This window comes from Zootoca vivipara, chromosome 8, assembly GCF_963506605.1.
Source record: "Zootoca vivipara chromosome 8, rZooViv1.1, whole genome shotgun sequence".
Classification (NCBI taxonomy): Eukaryota; Metazoa; Chordata; class Lepidosauria; order Squamata; family Lacertidae; genus Zootoca; species Zootoca vivipara.
In genome coordinates this window covers 61832946-61851773 of record NC_083283.1, presented here as the reverse complement: position 1 = coordinate 61851773, position 18828 = coordinate 61832946, and the positions used below count along the sequence as shown (strand labels likewise).

The 18828-nt window shown below is 42.7% G+C and overlaps 1 protein-coding gene across 1 annotated transcript in view; it reads right to left on the bottom strand.

The window, feature by feature from the left end:
- Positions 1-18828, bottom strand: part of ELOVL2 (ELOVL fatty acid elongase 2) — a 47649-nt gene that overhangs the window by 23208 nt on the left and 5613 nt on the right. The window contains exon 2 of the mRNA XM_035126179.2: positions 1251-1314. Coding sequence (XP_034982070.1) covers positions 1251-1314 — 64 coding nt within the window. The remainder of the gene's footprint in view (positions 1-1250; positions 1315-18828) is intronic.

The window sequence follows — 18828 nt, the reverse complement described above, 5'->3', positions numbered from 1 at the left end:
TGTGATCAGCAGATCAGCAACCCTCTCTGCACCAGATGATAAGGACAAAAAAAGAGCAAAGGGCTATTGTTTCCAAGCCCCGCTTCTCAGGGGCATCTGAATTGCCACTATTTAAAACACAATGCTGCAGTTGAAATAGACTTTTATCCTCACCCAACAAAGCATTTTGCCTATTCACATTTCTGGCTTCACACCATATTCTGTTTAAGCTCTTTAAGTTGCCTAAAAAGCAGCAAGAGCACGAATTATCTCAAAATTCAACACAGCACAATGCCCCTTCTCTGCTTACCTAGTCAATAGCTGGACTAGTCAATGGCTGGATATGAAATAGCTTCCTCTTCCCACAATGAAATCCTGATGGTTCTGCTAAATCCTGGCAGTTTCCCTTTTTGTTGTAGCCAACAAAGCAAATGTTTTCACAATTGTATCCTCCTGCCCACCTATCAGTTCGAAAGCATGTCAAAGTGCAAGTAGATAAATAGGTACTGCTCCGGTGGGAAGGTAAATGGCATTTCCATGCGCTGCTCTAGTTTGCCAGAGGCGGCTTAGTCATGCTGCCCACATGACCCAGAAGCTGTACGTCGGCTCCCTCAGCCAGTAAAGCGAGATGAGTGCCGCAACCCCAGAGTTGTCCGCGACTGGACCTAATGGTCAGGGGTCCCCTTTACCTTTACAACCAGGTAAAAGTCATTCACATCAACTTGCTTTCATGGGAAACACTGGTTTCTTCCTGTCAAGCAAGCTTCCTCTTTCATCAAATGAACAAATCGGCACAGGTAGAATTCATCAGACTTAAATACCTTTAAGTCCCTTGGAGCTATAACAAGTGATTTTTATTAGCCACAATGAACAATAGCTCCAGCTGCGTTTCTGAACAGAAAGTGGTTTTTTTTTTAAGCACTGGCAATTGGGAGAGCAAAAAGTGTCACTATTTTCTTTAAACTAAGTGCTAGCTTCCAAATCTTTAACTAAAATATTACATGGGGAAATAAGAGGGACACACACACACACTTAAGAGAGTGAGAAGTGACATGTCAAAGAATTCCCTGGGAGTAAATAGATGAGATATGCTGCCTGTTATACATTCCACTAGGAGTTATCAGAACCAGCTATACAGTATATTCTTTTTGAACTAAATGCACTTATCTCCCAGTTTTCATTAGTCACCATGGCACACATATTATAATGACCCCCCAGCAGAGCTGGTGCAGGTGAGGGGAGCCTGGTAGCACCATGAAAGAAACACCTACCTCTAGCTCCAAACATATAGTCCACAAACTCATTTACTTCATGGTCAAATGCCTTCAGATGTTCCTAAAAAGAAAGCAGAGGGACACAAGGGTCAGGTTTGTTAAGACCTCATTTACTGAGTGGGACACAGGTGGCACTGTGGTTTAAACCACAGAGCCTAGGGCTTGCCAATCAAAAGGTCAGCAGTTCGAATCCCCGCGATGGAGTGAGCTCCCGTTGCTCGGTCCCAGCTCCTGCCCACCTACGGTAGCAGTTCGAAAGCATGTCAAAGTGCAAGTAGATAAATAGGTACTGCTCCAATGGGAAGGTAAACAGCATTTCCATGCACTGCTCTGGTTCGCCAGAAGCAGCTTAGTCATGCTGGCCACATGACCCGGAAGCTGTACGCTGGCTCCCTCGGCCAGTAAAGCGAGATGAGCACCGCAACCCCAGAGTCGTCCGTGACTCTTTACAGCCATGACAGCTAAATTGACCTCCACATGGAGTACCAACATACATCTGAGTATCTAACACTAGCAGCAAACAACAGGGAGAGGTTGCCTTTCTTCATCTGGGTAGTCATTTTTGGAAATTAATGTTGGACAAGATGGATCCTTGGGGTGATCCAAAAGGGATCTTCTTCATTGGATCTTAATGCAAACGTAAGATCGGTGAGAATCAACAAGGAGTCCTGAAGCACTTTAAAGACTAACATATTTTTTATGGCACAAACCCTCATGATCTAGAAACTTCTCCATTTTATGCATGAAGTGGTACCCTCAGTTGACAGGCATATATGGATCCACTAGTATAGAGGGGAAGAATTGTAAACAGTGGGTTGTGCAGTAAAATGCAAACGGTACTATTTGTGAGAATTAAAGCTCCAAGGAAGTCTCAGAGTAGAGCCACTGAAATTAATAGACGTAACTTAGTCATGTTAGTGCGTCTACTCTGAATAAGCTTAGTTGAATGCTGCTCCCCAATGAGCAATAATCACAATGACCACAAAAGCAGTAACTGGTGATTCCACAATAACCTTATCATTCCTAAGTAAAAGCAGGAAACAATTGTCTCTATTCAAGTCCAAATGAATAGAATCAAACTGTTATAATTCAGCTATTTTACCCTGAAGTCTCCCTCTGAAATTCCTTTGTAGGAGAGTAGCAAATTGTAGGCAAGCAGCAAAATATCCTGAGAGACTGAAATGTTCTTTTGCTAGTTGCTAGGAGTTGCCTTTTCTGAGGTCAGATGAGACTGGCAGAGATTCTTCTCTGCAAAAGTGCCTCAAAAGTATTTGCCAACACAGGCTGACACTATGGGGGCTTTGAATGGGCAAGTCACCATGTAGGCTCAGATGCATGATCTGCTGTGGCTGGGAACTGAAAATTACAAGTTAGGAGGGGTGGGGTGGGGGGCAAATCAATAAAAAGCAAACAAGTGGTTCATAACAGGAGTTGACCCAGGACACTGCACCAATGTCATCCTGATACTACAATCCAAGATAAGCCAAGGAGGTGCTGCAGCGATTTGCGAAATGATTATGCAACAGCACAAAAATGAACACAGAATAGACAGAGCACGAGAGGATGGGGGCAAAGCTTGAGACAATCTCCTAATACATTATCCTACAGGCCGTTCAGCTTCTACTGAAACCACCTGTATGGCGGACGCAACCCTATGCACTTAATGTACTGCAGTAACATGTTATAAGTGGCAGGTTTGTTCCACAAGGTTTGTCAGCATAGTAAGCTTCTGTGCAAATTTTGCCAGCTACAGGTATCAATAGGATCAATGCATTCTTCAAACACTCCTTGGGGGAAGACCATATTCTGCAGAGGATCTACATACACAGTTTGCAATATTTAGTGAAATTTGCACACCCAAAAGCAAAGGCAGGATGGATGTCCCAAATATGCTGTTGAAGATATGTTCAGTTGAAAGATGGGGAAGCATTAAAGTACCTTTGAAAGGTATGGTGATTAAGGTATGATTTGTTGCATTTTGAGACCAATGTATGTTTTCTAGTTTTCTGATTTAATTGTACTGCCATTCAGCTCATGGTTTGGCTGTTATCATCAATACAAAGCATACATGCCATTGGTCCCAGGGCTGCCTGTATATCAGAATGCTCTGTTTGTATTCTGAATAAATAATGTGAGACTCCTTTTTAATACTATTATCTGGTTGGAAATACCACCCCAATTCTACAAAAGTGCCACTGATTTAACAGAAAAAGAGAAATCGTTTCAGTCAAAACTATACTTTCACTTGCTGTATTAAGATGATTTGGGATGCGGGTGGCACCACTGAAGCCTCTTGGGCTTGCTGACCAGAAGGTTGGTGGTTCAAATCCGCACAATGGGGTGAGCTCCTGTCGCTCTGTCCCAGCTCCTGCCTACCTAACAGTTCGAAAGCACACCCATGCAAGTAGATAAATAGGTACCATTGTGGCAGGAAGGTAAACGGCGTATCCGTGCACTCTGGTTTCTGTCATGGTGTTCCATTGTGAGAAGCGGTTTAGTCATGCTGGCCACATGACCTGGAAAGCTGTCTGTGGACAAACCCCAGCTCCCTCGGCCTGAAAGCGAGATGAGTGCCGCAACCCCATAGTCACCTTTAACTGGACTTAACCGTCCAGGGGTCTTTACCTTTTACCTTTTACCTTAAGATGATTTAACCTATATCCATAAGAATATATCTTCAAATAGTTTGAGTTGAAACATTTGCCTGCAGCTGCCCTACATTACTATTAAGACATTTTAAATGTACACCTAGAAATGTACACCTGGGGACGCAGGTGTCGTTGTGGTCTAAAACCGCTGAGCCTAGGGCTTGCCGATCGGAAGGTTGGCGGTTCAAATCCCTACGATGGGGTGAGCTCCCGTTGCTCGGTCCCAGCTCCTGCCAACCCAGCAGTTTGAAAGCACGTCAAAGTGCAAGTAGATAAATAGGTACCGCTCCAGTGGGATGGTAAACGGCGCTTCCGTGCACTGCTCTGGTTTCACCAGAAGCGGCTTAGTCATGCTGGCCACATGACCTGGAAAAACTGTCTGCGGACAAACATTGGCTCCCTTGGCCAGTAAAGCAAGATGAGCGCCGCAACCCCAGAGTCATTCACGACTGGACTTAACTGTCAGGGGTCCTTTACCTTTACATTTTTAGAAATGTAAGATGCAAATGTGATAAATACAAGTTTCCAACTAGGTCCATGACATTAAAACTTATCAGGGAACTGTGTTCACAAGGCTAGCTGGTTTCAACAAAAAATAGTTTCAGGAAACGTGGAGTGTGAGAAAACAGAGAACCTCAACTTTAGCCTTCTCTTACTGTTTCTGTTTTACAGAGATCCCATTGTCCAAAGTTTTAACATGACATTTTAAGAATGTAACAATATTTTGTTCATCTCTGCGTGGCTTATAACAAATTGAAAATCAAAGCACAAAAGTTTGAATTTATTATTAGGTACACAAGTGGTATTTACACAAAATAGGAACAATATCACTATTAACATGAATTCTAATGCCAGTGGACAAATCTCTGCCCAAGGCTGAATTTTAATACGTATGAGGGACATGTTGGTTTATTGGTACTGGTGGATGAAGGATGGGAAATGCAAAAGGGGAATTCATTGGGAAGAAAAACTTCTGCATCTAAGAGGCTTTCTTGTAAAATTGCTATTTTCATTTGCTGTGCACATTAACCAGAAATTATTTTCCATCAAGCTTTTTCTTTTGGTGTGAACTAAATCTATACAACTGCTGCTTTTCCTTCAGTCCTTGTTCATGAGTGAACTTGTTGAATTTAGTGTAATTGCTGTGACTGCAATGCTAAGCTACTTGGCATTGTACAGCAGTGAAGAGACTGAGATACAAAGCAGGAAGCCCCCAGCTCAATTCTCACCTTTCCATGAACTCATTAGGTGCTCTTAGACAAGCTGCTCTCTCTGTCTCAGCCTTTCTACAATATGGGGAATACTAACCATCTTGATTCATTTTGTGGCATTGCTGTAAGGATTACAGCTATCTTATGAATAATTACTTTATTTTCCATTATTTGATTACCCAACAACACTTGATGCAGCTGATGCTGAATGTGTGAACTGACTCCGTCTGAAAGTATTGCATTTAAAGTGACACAGGATCACAATAATGTTCTATACCAGGCATCCCCAAACTTTGGCCCTCCAGATGTTTTGGACTACATTACCCATCTTCCCTGACCACTGGTCCTGTTAGCTAGGGATCATGGGAGTTGTAGGCCAAAACATCTGGAGGGCCGCAGTTTGGGGATGCCTGTTCTATACTGTATGTGGTTTGGTTTCACATCCGTGATGGTCTATTCACACACACATGCAAGTTATCAGTTGATGGCACAGTTATCATATGACAGGTGTGCATGTGTGAACCAGCGCTATATGATCTGGCAGTATTCCACCATGGCAAAATCTCCCTGAAAAGTTCCCTCCTCCATATAGAACAGCCCTCAGAGAATTGAAAGCATTAATCTTAGTATAAGTAAGGTGCAGGGAGGTGTGTCCTCCATTCTGGAATACTCAGGTCTCTTCCTCAATTTCAGAGCTGAAGACTTTATACTACATATATAGACTTTTTATTTTATACACATTGGAAGGAAAAGTTATGTAACAGCAGAACTATTTCCCACATGACTGAGCATATAATATCTCCTGAGATATGAGAGGAGAGAAAAGAGACAGGACCACGTAAGAAGGATGTGGTGGGGGTTTTTAAGTTTGCTTTTCTAACTCAAAATGTGTCACATGCAATTAAGATCAAGCTATTCAGTGCTTCTCAATTTGTTTGTACTCTAAAAGCTTTTCTGAAACATTTTTTTTCAAAGCTAACCACTTTCTGTCTAGGTTTTTACACAGTGCAGATGCTTCTGTTTCTCAACTCTCCCTGAACCCAAAAGAGAACCATATTCAGTTATGCTATTTAAGCAGAATACAACAAAGTGGAGCTATGATGTTCCATGTTAGTGACTAATCAGAGCTCAAATAAGTAGGATGTGTCTTTTCTCTTGAAAAACTCCCCAACTATGCTGTCTTACTCCTTATGTCCATCTGCTGTGCATGATGGCAAATCTACACGTTACATACAAATGGGTGTCATTAAACCCTAATAGCCATATCACTAATAGAACAGCAATGTTGGGAGACAGGACCAGCCCAAGAAATTTAGTTGCCCGAGATGATGAACAATATAGTGCCACCAGCCCATTCCACAGAAAAATGCTGACCAGATTGGCAGCTGAATCTGACTTCATCTATCACCCGGGGGGGGGGGCAGGGAGCAGGATAACTTGGGGGGGGGGGCAGGCTGTTCACAAGGAGATATATCCTTCAATTCCTCCCTGCTGTTCCCTCATTGTTCCACCTGATGCCTGCTTGCTGCCCAGGTCTACTTTTACTTTGGAGGCTTATGGAGTTTTCTAATATTTGTCTTTAATTACAAATATGCAGGTTGAGCCCCATCTTAAGCAGTCAAACAGAGGGCCAAATCCATTTCCCCAGACAGATATGGCACCCTAAATGCTGTTAGCTTACTGAGCCCCCAAACACAGCTTTTCCCAGGGTTACACCGAACACAACCTGTTTCTACACATTTACATGAGTGTAACACTTCTTGATTTGTACTCCTGGACTATTGTGTATGGAGGCACACAGGCTGTACAGTTGTTGAATGTAACGTGTGAAGGCTCCTTCTGTAACTTCTTCCGCACTCCAAAACTGTGGTCTGTGTTTTCCCATATACAGACATAGATGACATAATCTTTACCTAGGAGTTGAGGGAGAAAGCCATGCCCTGTTTCAGGTACAGTGGTGCCTCGCTAGACGAATTTAATTCGTTCCACGGGTCTTTTCTTATAATGAAAAATTCGTCTAGCGAATCCCATAGGAATGCATTGAAATTTTTTTGAAAAATTTTTTTTTGCCTATAGGAACGCATTAATTGAATTTCAATGCATTCCTATGGGAAACTGTGATTCGCTAGACGAATTTTTCATAAAATGAATTTGTCTAGCGAGGCAACCTCCGCTCGAAAAATCCTTTCGTTAAGCGGAAATTTCGTTAAGCAGGGCATTCGTTAAGCGAGGCACCACTGTATCTCCTAGCCCAGTGGTGGTGAACCTATGGCCCGGAGCTCCATTCGTAAGTAGAAACATTCGTAAGTAGAGTTATTCGTAAGAAGAGGTACCACTGTATTCAGGTTCGAAGCAGTTTGAGAACTAAGCTGTTCGAAAACTGAGGTGCCACTGTATTTATTTTTCCCAGTTTGAACTGTATTCCCCCCCATTGTGATTTTCTTGAGTCAAAGTGAGAGTACCCCTAAACATTTTTTTATAGAAAAAAAGCACTGAGTTATACCATAAAATTATATATCAATGGAAAGATAATTTAATGAAGAATGTAATTCAGTAACATTCATGAAGGATTATTTCTTACAACAGCAGTCATAAAGAAGAAACGTGAAACACACAGAAAAAATGAGATATACAGGTTAAATTGCCGTGTTGGCACTGGGGTTGCAGTTTGTGCCCTCGATCTCTAAAAGGTTCATCATCACTGTCCTAGCCATTCAGAAGACTCAAGAAGATCCTGCTATTGGGAGCAATCTGCCAATCTCTCTAACAAAGGATGTACTTGTTAACTTTGACAGATTACTCCTGGCTCCAATAACCCTTTCTTGTATAACCCATTTCCAAACTTCCAACTATGTTTTTGCAAAATACAGTGGTTTTTAAAGAGAACTGATCTGTGGCAAGAGGAATAAATTAAAATCCCACACCGAATAGCGTTCTTCTTACCAAAATGGGGCAAGGTCCACTAGATTAATAGCCTCATATGCCTTATTACTATTACAATAATATTGCTTCAGAGGAAGGCAGAGAGGCTAACATTCTGTGCATTGCAATTTTGAAAATAGTGAACTTGTGGCCAGCCTTCTTGCTGAGTGTGAAAGGATAGACTTCTATGGATACTGACCATCCCTGTACTGTACCTGTTTGGGAGAAAGGGATCCAAAAGCAAGTGAGTCTATAAGCTTATTTCCTCTGTATGCCTACTATTAAATGTGCATATTTGCATCCTATTTCTATTCTGCTTCCAAATCCAGGATTTAATTGCAAGACTCTAATTTAAGTTTGAGAAAAACAAAATGAAAAATGCTTGTCCGTTCTTTTCCATTAGCGCATATTTGCTTAGTTTTGCCGACGCTCGTACCTGCCCAGATGGTGAAACTTATGAATCAACTAGTAGAATATCCTAATCCAGTGTTTTATTAATGGTGGCAATGCACCTGGGAACCTTGAGTGGAAGGTGGCACTGAAGGGATATCCACAGATACCAGCATCACAAAAAGCATTCCGTACATCATTTCTACCTGGAAAGACTAAAATGAAGTGACATTGATCAAAATATTTTTAGCAAAGAAGAAAAAGAGAACACGTTGGTATCTTTGAGCCCAGAGTCCCAGTACTAAAGCCTTTCCTTCAAAATAAATAAAAACACAAAAAAGAGGTTTGTGTGTACCCTCTGTGTAATCTCTGTGGTCAGTGTGTCTGTGTGCAGAATTCCTGCATTGCAAGGGGTTGGACTAGAAGACTCTGTGAATCCCTGCCAACTTCAGAATTCTATGATCCTAGTATTTATTAGACAGTTGTCTAGTACCCATTCCACAGTTATTTTACTTTTTTTTTTAAAAAAAGAAAACAACCCTGTTATAATGAAGTGTTGCAAACATATGTATCACACATAAAATCTGGCCAAATTAAGAAAATATGATGTTTGCAGCTCTGGAATCTGCCTGCTCTTAACACTGCAAAATGAGCCTGGCCCGGAAAGGAGATTAGTGCAATCCATTTAAAAGTAATCCTATTCTATTCTACCTACTTCATAGTGGAACATCAGCTTAATTTGTAATTAAGGAAGATTTATCTGGGGAGAGAGTATCTGAAGAAGCCTTCTTCCCCAATCTGGTGCCCTCCAGATGTTTTGGACTACAGTTTTCATCAGCTGCAGGCATGCTGACTGAGGCTGATGGGAGTCTTAACCACTGGCGGAGGAACAGGGGGCAGGGGAGCGCATCACCCCCAACACCATCGGGGAGGGGGGTACCATCACAGCCGCCACCCCCCGGACATGCACCGTGCACCCACCACCACGCCAGGTGCCACGCCCCACAGGCAGCATGCCATGCCCCCATGATGCATGCCATGGCCCCGGGACGCATGCCACACACACACACACACGAGCAACGTAACATTTCCAAGCAAAGGGTCTGCTGGTTTCTCTTTAAGGTTTCCAGACTCAAAAGAGAGCAGGGCAATTAAAGGCACAGAAGTCCTGTCCACTATTGAGTCTGGCAACCCTAAGGGTGAGCAAGAGGTGAGATGACAGAAGTTTGCAACTGATGCATGGCCTGGGGAAAGTGGATAGAGAAATGTGTTTCTCCCTCTCTCAAAACACTCGAAACCGTGGGCATCCCATGAAACGGATTGTGGGAAGGTTCCAGATTAATAAAAGGAATTACTTCTTCACACAGTGCATAGTTAAAACTACGTGTATTGTTTTCTCACCGAATTGTATTTTACATACTGAACAAATATTGTCCCGTGAGATTTTGTGTTGTTCACTGCTGAATATTATCTTATTAAGCAAGCTATAAATTTGTATAATAAGTGAATGCGTATAGTAAATAAATACCGTAAATCACTTCTATTGTTTATTCTTAGAATTTAAAGTGTTAGCTTTCTACTTGAGTGCAACATCAAAGAAAACTGCCAACAAGTTTGAGGCTTACGCTAGCTACAAAAAACAAGTTAGATGTCTGCTACCATGAAATAATGGGTTTTAAAATAGAATACATTATTTTATCACACTTTCACCCTGCCGTTTCTACAAGGAGCTTAGCCCAGCATGCATAGTTGCAGTTCATCTTCACAAATTGCCCTCTTCTTAGGCAGGGAATGTGTATGACACGCTCAGCATTGTTAGTTATTTGTAGTGTATTTGTAGTGTAAATGTATTTCACACAAAAAATGGTATTGGGGAAAGGAGGTGACAGTTGGCAGTTGGCTGGTTATTCTGTTAGTTCCATCTTTAACTGTGAATGTGAGAGTTGTGAGGCTGCTGTCTGGAGGACACTGTGAGGAGAGGCAAGTTAATGGGTTAACTTATGCATTGCTATGAAGGAGTTTTGAAAGCAAAAAAGGACTAAACCCTCTCTTGATTGACATTGTTAAATTGTAATGATGTGCTTCTTGCTTGCCTGGCTGTAGGAGTGTGCATATAGAAACCTCTGGCTTTGGTGTGACTGCAGGGCAGACAACTATACAAGGAAGGGTCGCATTAATTGCGCTGGCCACTTTCCCTTCTGGCCCTGCCCACCACTCTCAAGAAAGAAGCCCCTGAAAAATTGCCTATGAGCAGGGCCAGCCCACACATGAAGCAAGTTGAGGTGATTGCCTCAGGTGGCAGGATTCACAAGGGCAGCAGGTTCCATTGTAAATCTTTATTGCCCCTTGTTCCTGATGAACATCTTCCCTCACCCCCTTCATCGCTGGTGGGAAGGGGGGCCACTGTTTTGTGGTTTGCCTCAGGTGACGAAATGTTTGGGCGAGCCCTGCCTATGAGGGAACAAAGCCCTTAGGCTGAAAATAATTCCCTGGCCCTGTTCCATCCACTAGGCAATGACCTTTGCCCCCAAAGACTGCTGGTGATCTCGTCTGGTGATTCCCACAGTTATAGCAGCGGGCCAGTGTGGGAGAAGTCTTGCTGTGCTGCTAGGTTTACCCCTGAGTGCTGCAGGCTATGAGACATGTTGCCCTTACTGACAAATGGAACCACAATTAAGTAAAAATTAATTGACACACATCTACACAGCATCATTCTTAGAATATTTGACAATTATCTGACGATAAGAAAAACTGAGCAGTCAATTGATTGTTAGTTGCTTTTCGGGTGGGTTTTATGGATTTTGATATCGTATCCATTTTGCAAGGGAATCATGTATGCGTATATCTGTGCAACTAGCATAACAAAATATTAAAAAGAGTAGGCTGGTGCATGTTATGTTGCTGACACAGACAAATGCACATTACGTAGTGCATATGTTTAGGCACTGGATGTTTAGGAAATTATGGTGCCTTTGGCGTATCTCCTAGCTAATAGTGCAAATGAATGTAAAATCTCTGGCACAAACAACAAAAGCTATTATGTTACAGCCAGGACACATTCACACAACCAGCAGGCATGTGGGAACTTCAGAACATACACTTGGCATGCATGCTTGTGACGACTGCCAGTCTGTAGTGAGGTATTACCATACCACACACATAGTTTTCAGCTTTCAGCATGTTTGGGGAAGCATCAGTGGGGTGGGGTTAGGGTAAGCATCCCAATGTGTGCTGTAATATAAATCCCATGCTTGGTCCTAGATGTACACTGCACCAGGCTTCCACATTCTGGATTCTGCATACTGTGGCTATCTTGTGGTTAGATGGTTGCCTGAGTAGGTTCAATAGACCCGGCAATCTTTACAGGTGGAAAATAGTTTGCTAACTTTTACTGCTCAGGTTCAGTTCCATGCATTCAAATTTAATAGCAGATCAGGTATGCTTATCTAAATTAGTATCAATTTCTGCACTTTCCATTGCAGTCTATATTTACTCATACAAGTGTAACCAAGTATTTCTAAGCAGCCGGGCTGAATGACAACACTGAGTTGGCTAATGCTAGAAGCAATGTTTCCATTTTATGAAAACTGAAAAGGAGCAGAGGGGGGGGGGGAGAGTATGAGAAATAATCCAGTCAATGTGATGCAGGATAATTATCCATTTAGGAGCGGTAAACATCGCTAATCAGATTACCTGGATTTGGACCTTAGGAAAGTCTGCTCTTTAACCATGCAAGCCTATGTGTGTCTACTTGGAAGTAAGCCCTATAGAGTTCAGTGGGACTTACTTTCAAGAACTGCAGCCTAATGGCCACATCTATTATTTATTATTTTATTTTATTTATAAGGTTCATATCCTGCCTCTCATTACATGCAATATCGAGAGGGACACAACCATTTGCAAAAAATATAAAACACTTTAATCATACACTCATACTTCATTCATTAAATATGTCACTCAAGATAGTGATGCAACTCAGCACACTTTAGTAAAAGTGAATACTTTGTTTACAAATGCTGCAGGAACAAAGGCAGCAATGGTCCTCTAAACGGGTAATCAAAACAGCAATATGTAACTGCATCTCTTGGTTTCTTATGCTGACTATGCTCCACATATGGATCCATTTGTACTGTATGCTTATGTGTACAAATGCTTATGATGTATAAATTTTTGAAAATGTTTAAAAGGGGAAAGGAAGTGCAGAAGGAGGAGGTCGAGGAGAAGAGAGGAAGGCAGGCAAGATCTACAACAGGGACGGCAAATTGAAATTCTGTACACTGATATAGATTATGTGCACATGATGAGACTTGTTGGCCAGCATAGGACCCCAAATCTCTCACTCCACACATTCATTTGTACACAGATCAATGTCTGAATAGGGGTGCTTCAGGTTACAGACGCTTCAGGTTACAGACTCCGCTAACCCAGAAATAGTACCTCGGGTTAAGAACTTTGCTTCAGGATGAGAACAGAAATCGTGCGCGGGCAGTGCGGCATCAGCAGGAGGCCTCAATAGCTAAAGTGGTACCTCAGGTTAAGAACAGTTTCAGGTTAAGAACAGATCTCCGGAACGAATTAAGTTCTTAACCCGAGGTACACTGTACTGCACTCTAGGGTTTAAGCGTGCGGGCTATGATCCAGGAAGCTGAAATCTTTTCTCAGTCACATACTCATTAAGTGATCGAGGCTTAAGGAAGCCCCTTTATGTTACCCACCATCTTATATCTGCAATATGGAGATGAGTATTATTATTATGATAATAATATTGTCCTCTCTTGTAGGGTTGCTGTAAGGATTACCGGAAGAATGCATAGGTGCATTTCAGCACTTTAAAATGCTACATAAATAATGCAAGTGTTTTATTAGTTAGACATTGCAAAAATTTATAGAAAAAGTTTTGAATGAGTATGTCAAAGTCATACTGTCCATACATTTTTGTTAATTCCAAATGATGGTGGTATCAATTTTGATAGCTTTCTGTTGAACGGAGGCATAAGAAAGAGTTAGTGTTATTCACGCCATTCATAAACTATCTGAAACAGAATGAGATTATCTTGCTATTTGAAACACATTTTGGATTACTGCAGGAGAATAGAAACGGGGTTGGAGTAATTTATCCCATTGAGGATCTTTTTCGCATCTTTCATTTTAACACATTTCAGACACCGGGCGCACAGCTTGTACACAGGATATCTATGCTAGTTCAGCAACTGAACTTTTTAAATAGAAAGAGAGAGGGGGAGAGAGAATGCCTTCAGTTTTACAACAGCTCCCTGTCTAGCCTTGAGACAAAGGCAGCTCTGTGTTTAAGAAGGAGGTTTCTTGGTTGCTGTCCCAGTTGCCTTGCCTGCAATGTAACACTGTGTCCCCAAGACTGGGGTTAATGTACCAGGGGCTCCTCCTCCTTTTGCTGCCAGGCAGGATCATAAAGGATTTTCTACCACACATCCCCTTTACTGTACCATGCAGTATTGCCACCTTAAAGAGCTTGCTCTAGATGGAAATGCAATTATTCCCCTGCTTACTCATTTCAACATTTGGCTAAGATGTCACATTTCAAATAAGCCAAGTGCTTCAGAAACCAGAAGGCCATGCATTAATTGCTGCACGCATACATTAGCTTCCACACCCCCAATTCCAACAGTAGCCTTCCACACTGCTACCTGAAAACTTAGCATAATCTCCTTAATTATGTTATGCTCCTTCATCTGTTCCACCTCCATTTCTACCTTTCAGGGTGTTTGTGTCTTATATGGTTTGGTATCAGATCTTAAAGCAATGTCCACAGGATCTCCTTTAAGTAGATCAGTGTCCCCAAACATATCTCCTCCCCCACCCCCACTGCCCACTGTTTTCAGTAGTCTCGTACTTGGGAGCCTCTCCATGACTGAGATTATCTAGGTTATGACTATTGCATATTCAGTGAACAAAATCCGCTTCTCTTTGTAGCTTGTGTTGTAAAGCATTTTTTAAAAAAGTGACATCTAGTGGGCTGTGTAAAATGGTTTCTGCTTTATGTAAATATGGGGTGGGGGTGCTCTGGAATCTTCTGTAGGTCATCCCTCTTAAACTGCTGTGGCATCAGCTCATAAATCACTATTGGAAAGATGATTGTCCCAAATATATTCTTCAGGAAGGGTTACTGTCTTTACAAAATATGGAATCTAAGAAAAATAAGACACCAGGGCCGGCTCTAGGTAGAGTCCTGGTGGCGCAGGCGCCAGGGCGCTGGGCCGGTAGGCAGGGCGCTGCGCGGAAGCCATGCTGCGCCCTGCGAGGGCGGGGGCACCGGAGCGATTTCCGCCCCTCAGCGCCAGGGCGTGCGACCTGCTCGAGACTGCCCTGTAAGACATCCACTACTGTGGTCACTTTTGAACACAGCAAAATACTCTACTTTGGAGCACATCCTGAAATGTGTGCTCCCATCACTGGGGCAAACTCCTCTGTGAATTCTTCCACAACTCATGCATGCTGTTTGAAAGGGTGTCTTTGTGTTGCAGAACGCTTTTAAAAATGGCAGGATTCCTTTTTCTTGGGCTTCCGGTATGAATCTACTCTTTTTCGAAATGACCACCTCTGTTTTGTGGAGTAAAGGTTACCTTCTCCAAGTTGCTCCCAAGTTATCTTTCCTATCCTGCTCTGGGTTTTTGATGTACAGTACTCTGATTCCCTTGCTTATCCCCATGGTTTGGTGAAGGACTGAGTCTTCTATTAGCTACATTCTTTCAGAAACCCTTTCTGCAGAAAAGTCTTCCCCATCCTAGTGCTTTCCAGATACAGTATTTGGGTCTACAGTGCAGTGGATACTGATGCATTGGAGTCAACGGGGCAGTGCCCCACCAACCTCACCCACTCTGCCTTCAGCCAGCCCCCACCTTCTCACAACCAGCCCAGGGAGGTGGCACTGGCTGTCCACTTGCCCTTCCTCAGTCTTGATGTTGCTCTTGTGGAACTCAACAGGGAGGAGGATGGAGACAAAACTAGCATTAGTTGGCTTTGCTTGCAATTGGCTCTGATTCTTCCTACGGTTGTCACCCCTGCCTTCTCCCCTACCAGTCCCAATGGGTAATACCACTTCTACAGTACCCACCGGCCCCATCAAGCGTGGCCCATAGTCAGGAATGGTGGGAACTGTGGTTCATAATTGATGGAGGGCAAAAGATTGGAGAGAACTTTTCTAGAATTACAGCCACCAATCTATCTCTACCAGTGCTCTTGTTTTTTAACAGTAAATTCAGTCTTGTACAGACAAAGCCCTAACAAATCAGGGATTTGACTAGTCTTCAACAGCAGACTTCTCATTAGCTACATTCCTCTTGGGAGTGAAATGGGTATCCTTTAAAGCCCTATGCGGCTTAGGACCCTCGTAGCTACGGGACCACCTCTCCTGGTATGCCCCGCGGAGGACCTTAAGGTCCACAAATAACAATATTCTGGAGATTCTGAACCATAAGGTGGTTAGATTGGTCTCTACTAGGGCCAGGACCTTTTCAGTACTGGCCCCGACTTGGTGGAATGCTCTTTCACAGGAGACAAGGGCCCTGCAGGATTTGTCTTCTTTCCGCAGGGCCTGCAAGACAGAGCTGTTCCGCCTGGCCTTTGGGTTGGATTCAGTCTGACCCCTGTGTTTTCCTCCCTCATGGTTTTGATTTATGGACTACTTAAAATGAGGCTTCATTTTAAATTTTAATATTGTATTTTAATCTGTATTTTAATTGTTTTCTTTTCTTTTATGTTTTATTGTAATTTTATTGGTGTTAGCCGCCTTGAGCCCAGTTTTGACTGGGGAGGGCGGGGTATAAATAAAAATTTATTATTATTATTATTATTATTATTATTATTATTAATCTGGCTATGGTTGTGCTTGTTGCCGTCTTCAGCAAAGATAAAGGAATTGCAAACATTGGGTGATATCCAATGTTAGCCATACTCAGACTATACCCAATGAAATCAACCAGTTGAATCCAATTGGTTTACTCTGAGAAAAGTTTACATGAATAGCAGCCATTGCTGGCTTCTTTCCCCATAACATAAAGTGATGAGCTTTATGTGCACTATTCCTCTGAGGCCAGGCAAAAGCAAGCAAATGTTTTCTTCTGTTTCTTCCAGGGTGAAGGATTATTAGAGCTGAAGACTTCTGGTGCGGGGAACAGTGACATTTCCCTTGTCTGGTTAGGAATCTGTAAATTTACAACATGACTTCTGACACCATGTTATGGTCTTCCATCGATGTGTCATGCATTAAAACGCACATCTATCAAGACTCCTTTTATGTCTCTGAGGAGGAGCTCTGTCAACTTTAATGGAATCACTCTGAAATAATTAGTTACGAGAGTAAATGTTAAAATTTTAAATGTCAGTAAGCATTAGAGGCCCAAAGTTTCACATAGATGTTCCATTGACTTTAATTCATGAATTGTGAGCTACTGCCCAAGGTTACAATTCTTGCTTCTTGATCTAGTAACATCAGTGGGGTTGTAGTGGAGTAAACACAGTCAGAATTATACCTGGCTGTTTTTTTTCAACCTCTTAACTACCACCCCTGGCTCAGAACAGAGCTAAATAAAATGTCCTTTTGTACCAGCAAATGCTTATTGAAGACACTGTCGCAATATAATTTATTCGACTTCCTACACAACTAACCAAAGCAAGCCATTACATAACAAGTAACTGGAAAGCAAATGTGGTGTGGATGCCATTCTTTGGAACTTGTACCCTGATGAAGAGAATGCCAATTCCTTGAAACAGTATTTCCCCCACCCCCTTTTGGAGGTTTGTGCCAGTCATTCACTCGCTGCCAGTATGATGCTTTTTGGAAGGATTATGTTCAGAGTTTGCAGCAGGGATTGCCGGGGGTAGGGCGGGTGGAATGATTCTATTTTCTTAATACTGGCTGGGAAGAATGCATGTGTGAGGAAGGCAGTGGAAGCTGCAGAATCAGATACCCAGTGCCACTTGAGTAGATGAAATGAACACTGGAAAATAACCCTCTCTTAAATTAAAACTAAGTGGGCCCCAGTTACGTTACTTAAGCCTAGATTTGCAAGTACAATTACATAGGCTATTGTATAAATTATAAAACTAGCCTAGTGAAGACTGTTGAAAGGGGTGGGTAAGGGAAGGAACAGGTAACAGAGAATGCAAGGTTGCTTCCCCCCCCCCTTTTATAAATTTAATCACTGATGTTGCACAAAGCTTTCCATGTTCTATCATGCTAGCAACTATCCCCATCCAGTGGAATTCTGTTATTCCCATTTTGGTGATGGGGAAGTTGAAGCCAACAAATTTTATCTCAAGTAAACCAGCTGAGGAGGAAGTGGAACTTGGACCCAAATCTCCTAGATCAAAGGCCAACAATCCACTGGATCGTGCTGGCTGAAAATCAATGCAGAGACATTCTTTTTACAGGGAAAAATGTCAGTGAAAAATCCAATACCTGAAGTCTTTGCCAGATAGTTCAAGATGAGTGCTGTAATCCACAATTTAGCAACACTTATTTATTTAAGTGAAGCACAAGTTGTATGATTTTCCAAAATAAGAGCCTAAGCCTATAACTTTTTCAAAGAATTGATGCTTTTGAATTATGGTGCTGGAGGAGACTCTTGAGAGTCCCATAGACTGCAAGAAGATCAAACCTACCCATTCTGAAGGAAATCAGCCCTGAGCGCTCACTGGAAGGACAGATCGTGAAGCTGAGGCTCCAATACTTTGGCCACCTCATGAGAAGAGAAGACTCCCTGGAAAAGACCCTGATGTTGAGAAAAATTGAGGGCACTAGGAGAAGGGGACGACAGAGGACGAGATGGTTGGACAGTGTTCTCGAAGCTACGAACATGAGTTTGACCAAACTGCGGGAGGCAGTGGAAGACAGGAGTGCCTGGCGTGCTCTGGTCCATGGGGTCACAAAGAGTCGGATACAACTAAATAACAACAACAAGCCTATAACTAATCCTAAGTACGTATAACTGAAACAATTGCACATTCTGCTTCTGTTGCCTTTTCCTGTGTTGAATTTAAACTAAATGCTCCTTGAGGAGAGGCCTGTCCTCTTGCAAAGTATCATGAATGTTGATGTCTCCATATCATTGATCCAGATCCATTGGTGGGAGGAAATCAGGGTAGGGTAGGATCAGGGCCATCTTAAGTATATTTGGCGCCCTGGCGCCATGGTGCGACGGATCCCTCTGGCGCCTCCGCACCGTTTCCCAGTGTGGCGGGCGGGCAGAGCTCCATGGCCGGGCCGGCGGACGAGCAGGCGCAGCACACAGCGCGGCTGCCGGGGGTGCAGCTCCGCGGTGGGTGGGCACAGCTGTGCAGCGCCACCCAGCCTGGCTGTAGGGCCGGCCCTGGGTAGGGTAATACTTTTATTGGAACCTATCAAAGTGTCACAAAATATTGAGCAAA